Source organism: Oryzias melastigma, linkage group LG10 (assembly GCF_002922805.2).
Source record: "Oryzias melastigma strain HK-1 linkage group LG10, ASM292280v2, whole genome shotgun sequence".
NCBI lineage: Eukaryota > Metazoa > Chordata > Actinopteri > Beloniformes > Adrianichthyidae > Oryzias > Oryzias melastigma.
In genome coordinates this window covers 20,067,872-20,083,574 of record NC_050521.1, presented here as the reverse complement: position 1 = coordinate 20,083,574, position 15,703 = coordinate 20,067,872, and the positions used below count along the sequence as shown (strand labels likewise).

The 15,703-nt window shown below is 39.3% G+C and overlaps 1 protein-coding gene across 1 annotated transcript; it reads left to right on the top strand.

Moving 5' to 3' along the window:
• Positions 1-107: 107 nt before the first annotated feature.
• Positions 108-14,248, top strand: lonrf1 (LON peptidase N-terminal domain and ring finger 1). The gene is made up of 12 exons (XM_024283638.2): positions 108-1,112; positions 1,995-2,113; positions 2,922-3,044; positions 4,276-4,443; positions 4,548-4,662; positions 5,652-5,727; positions 6,264-6,378; positions 6,630-6,751; positions 6,842-7,000; positions 8,827-8,989; positions 9,090-9,239; positions 10,595-14,248. Exons 1-12 carry the CDS (start codon positions 815-817, stop codon positions 10,742-10,744), a joined length of 1,758 nt encoding a protein of 585 aa, XP_024139406.1. The 5' UTR covers positions 108-814; the 3' UTR covers positions 10,745-14,248.
• Positions 14,249-15,703: the final 1,455 nt, after the last annotated feature.

Here is a 15,703-nt window from a genome sequence, read left to right as displayed (position 1 = left end):
TGGGTTTATTGTGCTCTTAGGTTATGCTACAGTTAGCTGCCACGCCCCCTACATGTCATTAGACTCCACTAGGATTCCCTATGCTGTCGAGATATTTTCTAAACGTTTTCTTTAGTTTTTTACCAACACAGTCACACTGACAATTGTGACAATTTACCGTGTTGTATATTTTTCATTAATACTAGTAAATAAAGAAGGACTTTAGTCTCCGAAGTTGTGTTATGAAACTCAGGATCCTTGGGTTTCACAACAGGGCTAAAAGCTATCCTCTTGTCCAATCAGAGCGCACGCTGCTGCGTCACGTGACTTTTATTTATGTAATGTAATGGTGTTACACAGTAACCTAGCTTCGTGGCTTTGGATAGCTCCCGACATGGGTTAAAAGCGGACACAGACTTTAAAAAAAATTGAAGAAAAAACAAAAAAGGAGCTCCTCTGTGGATTAATTTCTTTGTTTTTGGGGGTGCTGTCTTTGGAGTTTGAGCCGTCGAGGGAAGAGAGCCGCGTGCTGGACTGTGGAAGCTGCTTGAATTAAACCTGTCTGTAAAGGGAAGATGCTTTTTGTTTGGAACAAAAGACTGTGCGGCGACTCCAACGATAATGTCGGGGAAAGACTTTTTTGCGAAAAGTAAATCCGTGAGATGATATTACGGAGACTCTTGAGAAAGTAGAGTAGCAGAAAGAAAGTGTTTTTTGTCAAGTGCAATAATTAAAATACTGATAATAATAAAACCAGAGACGTCCTGTCTGTCTGGGTACATTTGACGTAAGTTTTCCTCGTGTGACATCGTTTTGGTGACATAACCCGTCCACCATGGACCTGCTGGAGTGTCCTCTCTGCCTCTTCCTGATGTGCGAGCCCGTGACCATGTCGTGCGGCCACACGTTCTGCCGGAGGTGCGTCGGAGGTTACCTCCCGTCCAAATGCCCCATGTGCAAGGAGCGGTTGAAACAGAAGGACGTGAAGGGCATGAAGAACAACGTGCTGCTGATCAGCGTCGTCGAGAAATGCTACCCCGAAGAGACCCGAGTGAAGTGCCAAATCCAGGAGAAGCTCAAAGCCAACGAGTTCGCCGAAGCTCTGCGCATGACCAATGAGGAGCTGCGCTTAGGTAAGGCTCACGCGCGAGGCATCCGTCCATGCTTTAGCACTGTGCAGCAAAAACACCTCAGTCAGGAAGTGTAATGACAGAAATCATCTGCATAGTGTTTGACATTTGGTGATCTGCAGGAGGAAGTTCTGGACCCTAGGGACATCAGTCATGACAGCTGATGACTCAGAGGAAATGATTGAAGTCTTTGTGAATGAAATGTCACCTTTTGGGTGCAGTTGACCTCATTTCCTGCATTAATCTTAGAGATAAAGACAACTTTCTGCCCTATATATCAGGAATCCAGCATCATGCCTGACAAACCAGTTAAACTTTCTACTCTGACTTTCTTACCATTATCTCCTGTTTTTGTTGCATCAAAGATATATATATTTTTCTTTTTAAATGCCAACAACTACATAAACACGGCTTGTATAACAGCTTTAGGTAACAGTGACTCTTTGAGTCTAGAGTGCACATGGGTGCATCAATGTAACATGTGTCAAAAGTTGTTATTATGTGACGGCAGGGAAAATGTTGGAAAAAATATGTAATTTATTAAAATGTGACTTATAACACCAGGACTGAAAATAGTTTATTTCCTGCAATGAGAATGACTCAAACCAGAACAATAAAACTAAAGTGTTAACATTTAAGCACTAAAAATGCCTGTGACGCATTTCTGACACTTACTGATGTTGAGTGTGTTGCCTGTCCTATGATTTCAGAGGATATGAACGCTGCAAATCAAACTTTGTGTGCAAATATTTACTGTTTCATATTCGCTATTACAACTTTGTGACTGAAATTCGTCCGAGTGAGTCACGAATGTCATTATTTTAAGCATTTTTCAAATGATACAAGTTTTAAACAATTCTCCTTTCTTCATTCTATATGTTTTAGCTCCAGATGCTCAGAGTTTCAGGTTGTACAGGGTCGAGGCCAACTGGGGCTTGCAGCGTTTCTCTGACGCTCTGACGGACCTCGATTACCTCTGCTGCCTTCACCCCAACTGGACGGAGGTCAGAACCCAATGCTCAATGCTCTTGATTTTTTTGAGTTATCGAGCTTGCCATAATTGTTACTTATTACCCGAGTGACCTTACCTGGTGGATTACACTAAACTAGCAGTATAGTGCTTTTTTCTCTTTTGTTAATATCCATAAATATTCATCTTAAAGTGCAAAATGATGAAAATTTAACCCAGTAAATCACCAATCAGAGCATTTTTTTGTAACTGAATGAATCCACACAGAATTAATTTATAAAACAACATTTAAAACTGACTTAGTTTATCTATTTTTTTATTTTAAAAAGATGAACCAAGTCCAGTTTATTGCTTTTTTTTCTATCACATTGATTGAATCAGGTTGTATGTTCCTTATTTGGCCTAAATATTTCCTTCAGCTACACTGCGGTCCTCCTCTGCAGGTACTTGTTTGTTCATTTTGCAGCATGCATGTGTTTGCACTCTAGTAAAAGCAAAAAAAAAAAAAAATCCTTTAAATTATAGTCTTTGCTCGCTAATTTGGCTCAAACTAAAAGTAAATCGCACTGCTTCTGCCAGCCTTACGTCAGTGTTACACAAACAGCTGCTTATAAAATAATGTCACATAATCGCTCCCTGTTAGTGGGTGGAACTGCTAATGCACCAATGCATAATGGTTGTTAGTTTTTAAAACAAAAAAAATGTCTTTCTTTTTGCTTTTTACAAAAAATCACCTGACTGTAACACATTCTAGTTCTCTTATAGATATCTATGTTTTTTTGCATTATTAGCTTTTCTTCTCTCTAATGAAGAGTTGTGATTGCACTGTTGTGTTTGTGCAGGGCTTCTTCCGGAAAGGGAATGTGCTGTTGGAAATGGGTCAGCAGAGAGAAGCTCTCGTCCAGTTCCAGCGTTGCCTAAAGCTTCACGCCGACTTTGGTCCTGCAAAGACTCAGATCAAAAAGGTAAAGGCCCCCTCACTCTGAGGAACAGCCATAGTTTATATGTTTTAGACAGATGAGCTGCTACACAGAAAACAATAAGATGTGTATACTCACATCTCTGTGTATACTCACATCTCCATTTTCTTTTTCAATCTTTTTGAGTCAAATTAAATGTATTCTTGATAGAATCACAAGGCAAAAAAAAAGGAAAATTAGTCTTTATTAACAGTGTACAGTTACTCTTATTAAAGTGTCTTAAATAAAGGAAAAAGTCAAAGAAAAACACAAAAATATCTTTTAGGATTTTTTATATTTCACCTACTTGGTGTAAAATCTGTTTGGCTAATAGATGATTTGAATAATTTCCCAAGGCACACCTCATCCCGCTAGGTTAAACCCCTTTTTTTAAACAAATGGGATCCCTTTTTTAGTCTTTAGGTGTGGGGTGCTCCCTTAGAGAAAGGGTGAGAAGCTTAGTCACCTGGAGCGAATTCAGAGTCGCTTTTCAGTGAAGTCAGTCGAGGTGGCTCGGGCATCTGGTCCGGATGCTTCCTCCGGGAGGTGTTCCGGGCCTGTCCCACTATGCGGAGGGCCCGGGGAAGACCCAGGACACGCTGGAGAGACTACGTCTCTCGGCTGGCCTGGGAACGTCTCGGGCTCAGGGAGAGGGAAGTCTGGGCATCATCCTGTCCCTCAACCTGGTCCAGATGAGCGGAAGTAGATGGATGGGATCCTTTTGGGGGTCCGAAGGTGGCTGGAGCCTATCCCAGCTACTGTTGGGCAAAGGCGGACCCTGGACAGGTCGCCAGTCAACCACACACATCAACACCTCTAAGGACAATTTAGAGTCTCACATTAACCCATGAAACCTGTTTTCTTTTTACTTACAAATTCATTCATCCCAAAAAATAGATTTTTTAGGACTTTAACTTTCTTTTTTGAATTTGACTTTGACTTAAAACAAATGTGTTTTCAATTTAAAGGGTGACAGTGTGTTCAAAATGATTTGTTTACAGTTTTTTTGTCATCTAGCATAAATTGTTGTTGTAGTGATGGCTTTTTTTTTGCTACCTAAGGCCTATAAGACAATTTGACTCATAATCGTGCAAAAATCTGGGAATTAAAACGGCAACAGTTCAGTCAGAGGACAACTCTAGCTCTGGACCTATCATGCGTTTATCATTTTAGAACTCCTTTAAACTGAAAAAAAATCTGATGGATTGTTTTGTAACTTGAATGGCTCAAACACCAGATCCTGGAGGTGGAGGGAGTAGTGGTGCCAGAAGACGTGTCCTGCATCCTGCAGGTGGTCTCAGATTACCTAAAGGTGTCCTGTCCCATCACAAGCCTCAGCAGCTCCCAGGGGCCGATGCAGAGCGAAGGCAAACACCCGCTCAGAGAGAGGAGAGAGGCACAACAGGTGAAGCTGCACACAGGAGTCGCAAATTCAATTTCCATGTTAACCTCAGGGGTTAGAAGTGATTTCTTCTTTGGTAAAAAAAAAAAAAAATCTTCTTCTCCAAGGGGAAGCATGAGTCCGGCTCCGAATGCTGCCTTAGCCTCTGCCAAGCTGTTTCTTTCCTTCCTGCTTCAGAGGAGGATGAAGAGATGATGAGGAAGGAGGAACAACACTGTAGAAGTACGCACGCTTTTGTGCTTCATCCTAAATAATATTTGATATTGCAAACAGCTTTTCTTTGAATATGTCTGGAGATCCTCAGTCATCCAGGTCATGTTATTCCAGGATTCTGTTGGTCAGGGCAACTGGACTTCAGAGGTTCTTCTTTTAGCATCCAGTTACCCTGACCAACAGAATCTTAAAATTACACACATAACTGATGTGGATAATGATGATGATAATATTTTATTTTGGACAAATGCATTAAAAGGAAAGATAGAACAGGAAAAAATCAAGACAAAATCAAAAAGAGGGTTAGAAGAAGTAAAGTATTCTCACCTCCATGCCCTGTTATTGTCCTCACTTATAAGTACACATTTATAGGATTCCCACAGGGTCTTAAAAAGCCTTAAAAACATTTTTTTTTATGAATTTGGAAATAATACCTTAAAATTCAAGCCTTTAATGAGTCTTGAATTTTAATATCTGAGCCTTAAAAAACTCATGCTGCTTAAAAATTGTATTTTTTTAATCAAGATTATTATGATCAAATGTAATTTTTTAAACCAAAAAGGAGTAAAAATAAGATCTCTAAAGGCTCACGGCACAGACAGCAAACAGCAAGATAAGAAGCTACAGTTTTGGTCAAAAAAGGGAAATAGACAAATAAATTGTTCTTAATTTTGTCATGCATGGCCTTAAAAAGGTCTTAAAATGTCTAAAATTTAATTTGAAAATTTGTAGGAACCCTGCATTCAGATAGACACAACTATACAAATAGATAAACAAAAACACATGGAAACATTTGACACACATTTGTCATTAATAAACACTTATTTGGTTAATACACAAATTGATGTCCACACATTCAAATTTATAGTCATACATTTTTGCAGGTTGATGACAGTTTTTGTTTTAATTATGTACATATCCATCAATAATCCTATTTCAATGTATTTTTTTTTAAACAAACTCGCGACTCGTTTAACTGTGTTCTCTTATCCTCTCAGGTGAAATGAAGGAGCATTCAGAAGAAAGGCTGAGTGTTCTCACTGTGTCCGACTTCGAGTGTCCTCTCTGCATTAGGTCATCTCTCTCATATGATATTATTTCTGTTTACTGAAGTGATGAACGAATGTTTTCTGAGGGTAATCAATAAGGACTCTATTTTGTTACTTGACAGATCTGCACTTGATCTGATAAGAACCAAATTATGACAACTATGTAAAAAAATAAAATGAAATAATTTCTTTAGTTCTTTTTAAGCAATAAGTCAAACTACTTTAGTTAATAGTTGCTATATTTAACTAATCTAATGTGACCGAAGTGTCTAGTTATGACAATGAGTAATGATAGTGTTAAGGATGGAATCTTCTTATAATTTTTTTAATCAATATATATCTGTTTGATTTCTTGTTTTGTTGTTCACAATTAATGCTAAAAAAAATCAAATAAATCAAATCCAATCAGATCTCTAGTAGAGTTTTGTGCTTAACAGCTGTTCTTAAAAGCCCTATTAGTCTTTAGGATATATATTATGTACTTTAATTGAATTTTATGTACAGCAGTTAGACTTGTGACTTTTTTATGTATATTTCAAAAGTGATGTTTGTAATCTGCAGGTTGTTTTTTGACCCGGTTACAACTCCCTGTGGCCACACCTTCTGCAAAAACTGCATTGAGAGGAGTCTGGACCACAACCTCCGCTGTCCACTCTGTAAACAGCCGTTGCAGGAGGTAACCCCCCACCCCAAGGCCCAATCTGAATGCTTCCCCTATCCCTACTTTTAGTCCTCCAAGCAGAGAAATATGGAAAAATAGTGTCTTTACATTACCAACACTCAATGATGTCATCAATAGTTGCCATTCATCTACGTTAGTAGCTGCCAATGCTTGGAAAATATATAACATCAGTTTTATAACTTTAAAAAGTCATGCAAAAACAAATTTAAACCTTAGAGATTTTAACTGTGTTTTGTTTGTTTAAGTACCTAAAAAACAGGAAGTATAACCCGACAATCGTCCTTAAAGACTTCCTGAACCAGCTTTTCCCATCTCAACTGGCTGAAAGGAAACAAGTCCACGAGGCGGAGATGGCTGAGCTCTCTAAGTACGCACGATTCCCTCTGCTGTCGAATTTTCCACAACCTGCCTGTAGGCAAAATCTATCTCTGACACTTTTTTTTTGTTTTGTGTATAGTCTCACCAAGGACATCCCTATTTTCGTCTGCACGGTGGCCTACCCGGGAGTGCCCTGCCCCCTGCACATCTTTGAACCTCGATACCGGCTGATGATGCGGCGCTGCATGGAGACCGGCACCAAGAAGTTTGGCATGTGCAGCTATGAGCACGGAAAAGGGTACGACCGAGCATTTGTCATTTCTCCACCAAAAGCTTTTAATTATTTTTAATCCTTTTAGCCCCTTGTTTTCAGGTCTTTCTGCTCTGAAATAGAGCTTGGTCAGCTTAGTCAAACTGCTGCACTGTCCTCTTATTTACTATCAAACAGAAGTGGATTCTGCCGTACAGTCTAGTCTGAACTTGAGGCATGTCTGTTCATGCACTCATCATAAGCTATCTAACTGGTGTGTCTCCTGTTATAGCAACAATTATCAAGACGAGCAGCTTTTTTTTTTTTTTTCTCTGTTAGGAACCTTCGTTTTAAAATAGCATCACACACAACATAAGACATCATTGCAGGTTTAGAAAACTATAATTAGGATGAAATAATGATCTCAAATTCACTCCAATAAAACTTGGTTTTAGTCGATTTTAACATGTTCTTGTAGCATTTTGTATGTGATGAATGACTTGTATAAAATAATTTAAGAATAAAACTGCATTTATGAGTATTTCTTAATTGAAATCGTGATGGATTAGGAACAGATACAAACCCGAGGTTTAAAAAAAGGTCAGGATTGAGCCCCCCTGCTCTGCTCCAATTCTGATGCATCCACTTGCAGACAAATAGATCCATTAACGTCTTCATTTTTTTCCCTTTTGAGCTGCAATATGGATCAAAAACTATACAACTTCAATATTTCTTTCTGGTTTTTTTTTGCTACTTAAATGTTTGCCTGGAGTTGGCTGTTAGCTAGCGGGAGAGAGTGTAAACAAAGGAATGCTGGGATATGAACGTAGGCTTACTTCCGCACTAATTCCACAGTGTCTTATGAACTCCTGCAGAAATTATGTTTAAAAAACGAGACAGGCTTTTTGATTTTGGCCAAAAAATGGAATAATCATAATTGAAAGACCACAGGGAACGATTTATTTTTAGTTGAAGTGAGGTTTTGAGGCTAAGATTAATCCAAACTTGTAGCCTTTCCAGAGCAAAGGAATCGAGGGTTCAACAATGAACACTTTTGGAGCACAGACACTTTAAACTTTGAGAACTTTAGGAAGCTAGATGTTTCTTTTACTTCTATAGTTTATGTTTATTGTAAGGTAACATTAAGACATGGCAGCCATCTTGGCATGGAGATGTGTTGAAGAGTTTCCAGTAGTTTTTCAAAAATAAAACATGCTTTAAGTTTTGTATGGATTTATTCTTGTTTTCCCAAAAACATTTGAGGTAAAAACACCATATGAATTGTAATCCCTTCAAAGTTTTGATGTTTTTTCTGACTGCAGCGATGTGATGTGGTTATTTTGACTGGACTGTTTGGGTGTAGAGACCATGTTTGACATTTTCCTCTCTGTGAAGCTCACAGCGGGCTCAGCGGAGCCTGATGGGATTGTCAGCAGTGCAGCAAAAAGCACAGAGCAGAGGGCAAAGCTTAATCACTCATGTGTGACCCACAGGGGGTGGAAAACAGCATCATGCTCAGCGTCCAGCTTAGAAGTCTGCTGGTGCATTCTTCCCCCCCGCCTAATACTTTCTTACTGGATGCATTATTGTCATCCGATAACCTCTCCAGCAAGCACCTTTGCTGCTAATATATTTTTAATACATTAGTAAATAGTAGCTGAAAGGAAAAGAGTGAAAAGGGAATAATGATATAATTTATTAGATTTAATATCAAGTAAAATATTGATGAAGAAATTATCATCTTTTTGATTATAAATGTAACTTTTGTATTAAATAAAGCAAACTTTAACACTGAAAACCAAAGAAAATGAGTGTTTAAGATATATTTTTTTAATAAAAGATGCATTTGTTATGTTTTCATCTTTTAATTTCAGATTTGCAGATTATGGCTGCATGCTGGAGATCCTCGATCTGGAGCTGCTACCTGATGGACGCTCTTACGTGGAAACTGTAGGGGGCAGCAGATTCCGGGTGCTCAAAAGAGGCCAGAGGGATGGCTACCATACAGCAGACATCGAGTTCCTGGAGGACGTTAAGGTCAGCCTTCTATTATCACTAACTTTGTGGGCACTAAGCTGCACGTGGAGGATGTGATGAGGAATGATGTCGGTGTTGGGATGTTCTCGTTCCCCCTCAGGTTGATGGAAGTGAGCTGGAGCTTCTGCAGCATCTTCACGACAGCGTGTACCAGCAGGCTCAGGATTGGTACCAGCGCCTGGGAAGCCGCACCCGCGAGCAGATCAACCGTCAGCACGGCAGGATGCCTGAAAAAGAGGAGGACATTCAGGTTTGCAACCTCACTTTGAAGGCCCACTGATAAAAATCATGTTTTAACTGTTGATTGAGGACATATATTAACCTCAAAATGTAATATTTGAGTATTTCTTTATTTAAATTGTTGTGAATCAGGATCAGACAAAAAAATGCAGTTTGAAAAAAATATTTTTTACGTAGAAAATACGCTGGGCGGTCCACGAGCTCCCTGCTATGAGCCACCTGAAATGGGGATGGGAAAGGGGGCGGGGTTGCTACGTGCCAATGGTCTCATACACAACTCAGCAAGAGGAAATTCTAACACTAGGTTCACACTGGTTGAGGGAGGAGTGCGTGCAACATTCGCTCTCTCCTGCAATTCACAACAGATGCACATTTTTCTGTAACGGTCGACAGACTCATCTGCTAGAGCTATTTTTTTTTTGTTTTTGCCATCATGGGTAAGTTAATAACCTAAAAGTATTACCCCATGTTTCTGCCAAGAAGAAGCAAGTAGTGAGTAGGCCTACACGACTTTAATTTATATGTTGTTGAGACACATAAACAGAAGTGTGTGTGTGTGTGTTTCTGTTCCCAGGATGATAGAAAGACTGAATAATGTGCTAAATGGTCCCCACTTACTACTAAATACTTTACAAGTCCCCACAAACCAAGGCCAAGTCAGTTCAAAACTCTACTTTTTCCTATTGATGATTTGAACCAATATCTCTATTTGAAACCACTTAGTCGTTCTTCCTATTTTTTTTCAGAGTAGTATAACCTTTAGAAAAAGTTGTCCCCACAATGCATGGTCCAGTCAGGGGTCCCTACAATGACTTAGAGACAAGTCTGTGTGTGTGTGTTTTGATTATATGTTTATTTTCATCTCTACAATCTGTTTAGATACAAAAACACGGTCGTATATGTCAATCGCTGTGTTTTATTGTGAAAAATTGGTTATATTTTTCAAATAAACTGGATTTTCTCATGTATCTTGATGGAGCTTCCTACCAGAATTGGCTCACAGCTCGTGGACAAAATAGACCAGACTCCCAAACGATCAAACAAGACTGCGGCGCTTCTCGCCTGGTGTGAACCACACCGTTGGTTAACAAGGCCGCCAAATGGAAGCAGTCTCCATTCCGCGGCCCTTCTATGTCCAGTGTGAACCAGGAATAATGAACTACTGCCGCTCTGTAGAAACTATAACCTAGAAAACGACGAAAACTTTGGCTGAAAACAGAATTATCATAATTAAATGACCATATTTACATCCTTGTATAATCAAAACATATACTGGCATCTTAATGTTTTATCTTCTAATCTGAAAATAAATCCACCTGTGCAGTATTTTGATGGCACTGCTGTTCTGACCTCATCTTCCCGCAGGTCTCATCCAACGGCCCAGCATGGTGCTGGTGGCTGCTGTCGGTCCTCCAGCTGGACCCCGCCTATCAAACCACTGTCCTGTCACTGACCTCGCTCAAAGACCGCCTGGGCCACCTCCGCCTCGTGCTGGAGTACTTCTCTCAGAGCTAGAACCGGAGCGCACAGAGCGCCGCGTCCACGGAAACCCGTTTTTATGCACGCACAATTCACAGAGGGACTGTTTTGACCACCTGGTCAGACGTGGCTTTCCTGCAGAACACGGCATGCTTTCTTGTCGTTTTTCACACCGCAGTAATTCTAAGAATACAAGCCGTTTCGGTCGTACCTTTAAAAGTTGACCAAAGATGCTTCTTATTTTGGGTCAGCGTGGAATAAATCAGTCCTCGTATAAAATAGTACTTCAAAGGGAAAGTGGGTGACACTATTTCTCATTATACACACAAAAAAAGACATTGAAACGAACTAGTACAGATGTGTATGCTGCGTTTCTTCACTTAGGCTCTTTCTTTGAACCGTTTGGAGATATAAATAGTGTGTAGAGGTTTTGGTGGAAATCTCCTTCTGTTCTCTGTGCCCATTGAATGCAGGCACTTCTTTCTCGCCTTTTTTTTTGTCAATTGGCCTTGGCAGCCGTTAAGTGTTGCTGATTTTATACTTAAATATAAATAATCTCATTTTCTCCACCCCCCCAATCATCGTTTTAGAGTTTGCAATAACAATAATAATACTTTTGCATGACAGCAGCTGGGGGATCTCTTTATAGTGAATGAAAGCTGCCGTCTGGTGAATATTTTTCTAACTGTCTTGTGGTTAACAGCCTCTTTGTTATAAGGAGAACATGTGGTCAGTGAGCCTGACGACCTCTGATTTATATAGTCTGTGGTCAAATATCAAATCCTGTGCTTGTGTCGGTTTTTTACTAGTTATCATTTTCACCAGCTAATTATTATTATTTTTTTAGCATTAATGATAACTGTACAGTTTGCTCCATTTTGACACAACAGTGTTTGATGCTGGGACAGCTGTAAGATACTATGTCACTGTGGTTCGTCTAAGACTGAGTCCCTCCCCTCTGAGGCCACTGTAAACCTACCTCCACTGCTCTGTCTCCGCGTCAGTCAGGCTTGTGCATCAGCTGACCCCCCTCTGGTTCGGTGACCCCTCTGCAAGTCTTAGAGCTCCTGGATTGTGTGACTTTCGCTGCCACATTCCAATGGAATGTTAAACTGGCAAAGTTGTCTATCCTCAATTCATCAACTAATACGGGCTTAACTGGGTGATTTTTATTATTTTTTTCTCTTTGATAAAATGTGCCATTGATATATATTCTGTTATTTGCTTGTAGAAATAATTTAAGATGTGTTTTTACGTGTTTCATGGAGCTGTATCTCTTACAGACATATCACAACTGTCCAGAAAAAAAAAAAGAAACTCTTACAGTTTGTACAGATTGCAGCGCTGCTGGTATGAAAATCTGAATCTCTCTCTGAAAGAGGAGTGAACAACAGAGCTGAGGTCACAATACGCTTCATTTCTGAACTTTGTGAAGGGAAAACCTCACCCCGTTTAAGCTAGCACAACTCATAAAGGGACCGACTTTTTTTTTTTTTCTTTTACATTTTTCAATGACAGTCGAAGCATCATAGATAAACACACAAATAGTTTGTGATGATGTTTCTGCTACTGTCCTTATCCACATCAATTCTTTTTTTTTTATTATTATTTTTATTCAAACTTGCCAACCTTCTACATCGATCTCAGCCATCAGTTTCACATTTGTTTACTTGGGTTACCAGAGAATGTAAAGGTGTCATTTCTGCACTGCTGTGTGATTTCCTTCATAAGACTATTTTAAAAAAAATCACTCCATATATTTTTGCATGCATAAGCCATTTTTTTTCTAATTATTCTCTATTTTCTGATTTAAAAAAGAAATGACAAGTTTTGCTGCAGATTTTCTGCATTTGTTTGCTCCCTTTGAAGCCGTGCCAGATGTCCGTAGACTTAAGCTTTGCTGTTATTTGACGTTTAGGAAAAATGTCCCCACTTTGAAACCATTTGATCCATATTATTTAACACTCAGAACATCAGGCGACCCACTTTTTAGCTAGGAGATTTGGCACTTTTAGGAAAAGTTGTGGAAAAGCAACCTGGTGGCGTTCTGCACCCAACGCCAGTTAAAGCCCTGAAAGTGCAGCACTTTCTGTGTGAATTAATTTGCATTCATTCCTCCACATTCGATTGTTTTGATCTAATTACTGTTTACTTGCTTACTGCCTGGATGACTTTTTAAGTGTTATGAATAAAGATTTTCAGAGCAAGTCGTGATTAATGGGTGTTTAATGTGTGTAGGTAATTAAAAAAAGTCCAAAAGTTGATGATTTAAGAGTCAAATAATTACTCAGATGATCTGGAAAAAAAGTTTTTTATTTTTTAACTTCTAAAGTTGGAAATTCCCATGAATTGACTTTGAATTTGATTAATTTAAAGCAATCAAAACGAAAGAAGACAAACAAAATACATATATCTCTATACATAAATATATCAATTGTGACTTGATTGAAAAAATAAAAGTAGACTTTGACATTAACACAGATCCAACAACTTAAATCCAATTTCCAAGTAGAGTGAATTTTCTAGCTTTTCCTGCCTGAGAAAAGTGAGAAGCAGCTGATTTGCTGAGAATCATCTGACTCCTGGGTGATAAAAACAGCTATATGGTTGAAAAAAGTTTTATCACATTTGATTTTGTAAAATATTTACTTTAGCAAAAGTATAATTTGCTCTAATTAAGTCAATGTTCTCATCCGGACAAGCAAAAATACATGTACATGGAGTTAGACAACTGACCACCAGGGGGCAGTCTGAACCTGTGTCTAAATAAAATGCTAACTTCACTCCAGTTTTGAAGTTTTTCTAGTTTTTTTCGAACTATATAGACTCAAAGTGATCTCACTCTAAAATATGATTTTAAGTCAGAAGTGGCCTGCAGAGAAATGCAATAAATTAATAACAGAGGGTTAAAAAAAAAAGAAAAAAAGCAAAGCGAGAGTGGATGACAGTATATTTTCATGAACCACATTTTCTTTGAACATGAATTTGAATTTGAATGAAAGAGAAGTGTGCGGCAGAGGCGAGGTGCGTTTCTGCCAGCATGCTCTGCATAGGAAGCAGCGGGATAAAAAGGGGTTTCGCCGGCTTTAGCCGGGTTCTGTAATGCAGCTCAATGTCTACATCAAAGCCATTACATTTGAAGAACGCCACAGCTTTTCTGTTCTAAATTGATCCATCGGCTCACTCTGACTCCCTGCTTGTGTATGACTGAGTAAGGATGACAGGCGTTTTGTAGGAGTTATCACAAAGGGGAGGGGAGGGGGAGAGACCGGCTGTGTCTCTATTGGTGTGGGTGTTTGTGTGTTCTTGTGTCTCTGCTGCCATGAGGGCTACTTAACTCAAAAGATGAGAAGAATCCTCAACATAATGCATGTCTTACTAGTTTAAAGAGCATGGGAGTCCGGGAGAGGGGTTAGAATTTATCCATCTGTGATTAACACGACAGATAAAACATCCAAATCCACATAAGTGTGTGGATCTGTCCTCCACAGCTATGGAGAAATTCATCTGTGCTTTCTCAGAAATCAAGGGAACAACACCAAAAAAGAAAAAAAAAAAAAAAAAAGAGCATCCGGGGACGGATGCAGCTTTGTTGTCATAGGAACCAGCACCCACACTGAGAGGTTTGTCAAATTAAGAAACAGAGAAACTTTGTCTTTGAAGTGAAACACATTCTGTTTACATTGCACAGCATGGGAGGCGACTCGCAGGGAGCTAAATCCAGCAGATATAATTGCACGGAATTAAAGAGAAGATATAAACCCAAATTGCGTGTGTGTTTTGAAAAGCTCATTCCTCCTTTTTCCAAGAGATTACACTTCGTCAGGGTGTGTGTCACTGCATGTGTGCCCTCCTCGCGGGTGAAAAGCTGACAAACCTCACTTGTTTATGTCTTATAATCCTCTTGAGTGTCAATACGATGATAAACCTCATGAGTTAGCTCTCGTGTGTCCTGTGCCTCTGGGAGCCAAAGTAAACATATTGGCCGCCTGCTGCTGGCTGCACCACAGGATTTGTCATGAATAACTAATAAGAAAAAGGATAGATTATAAAAAACACGGAAATATAAAAGAAGAAACTAAAATGAATTAGAATTATTTAATCATGAAGAAGCAAATGAGGTCTTCTTGAAAACAAGGTGACCTCCAAGTGTTGTGTAGTCTGCAGTTTATGTCAAAAAAAAAAAAAAAGATGGATTACATATCTGCACCTTTGAAGCAACGCTGAGTAGATTAGAGGGCGGTAGGAGGCAAATGAAGCAAATAAAGACCACGTCCTGCCAGATGAAGGACAACAGAAGCAGGAAGAGGGGTTGCACCGCAGGAAACGTGATCCACAGCAACTGGCACACTGATTGGCAGAGCCATCGCCTGCAGAGACGTACACCTGTGAGGAGTTCTGTGGTCTTTACAGATGCATGATGCTGTGTGACGTGCACGGTGGTGCGCTCATGCTCGAAGGACAAAGACAAGAGGATACCAATATAAACAGCGTGAAGTAGTACGGAGCTAGATTGGGGCCAATATTATCTGAAACACAAATAACACAAATTGAAAAAAATATATTGGTATTTCGCCAAAAAAAAGTAAAATGTTCAAAAATATGTAATAGTTTCCAGCTTCAAATGTTCTGTTTTTTAGGTTTAAAAACTCAAAATTTCAATTTCAAAACTTTTTTTCAACTTTAAACTCCTTTATTTTGTTTTTGAATCTGAAATTTTCATTTCAAAATTTCATCCAAGCATAAGGACGTTTTCGATGCCTGTCTGTAACACAATAAGACGACGCTGTGAATGGGCTAAAACAGCATTTTGGACGCAATAAAACTGAGGTTTACATCCATCTTGGAACAACTTCCGACTATGATAGTACAGACCTTACAGCCATTATCTGACTGTAATCATCCTAGTTCTCAGAATCAGTAAATGCACCAGGACTGAAGTTACCACCCTCATCGATTTTGATTGGTCCTTCGTGTTAGCTCCACCCCAACGCG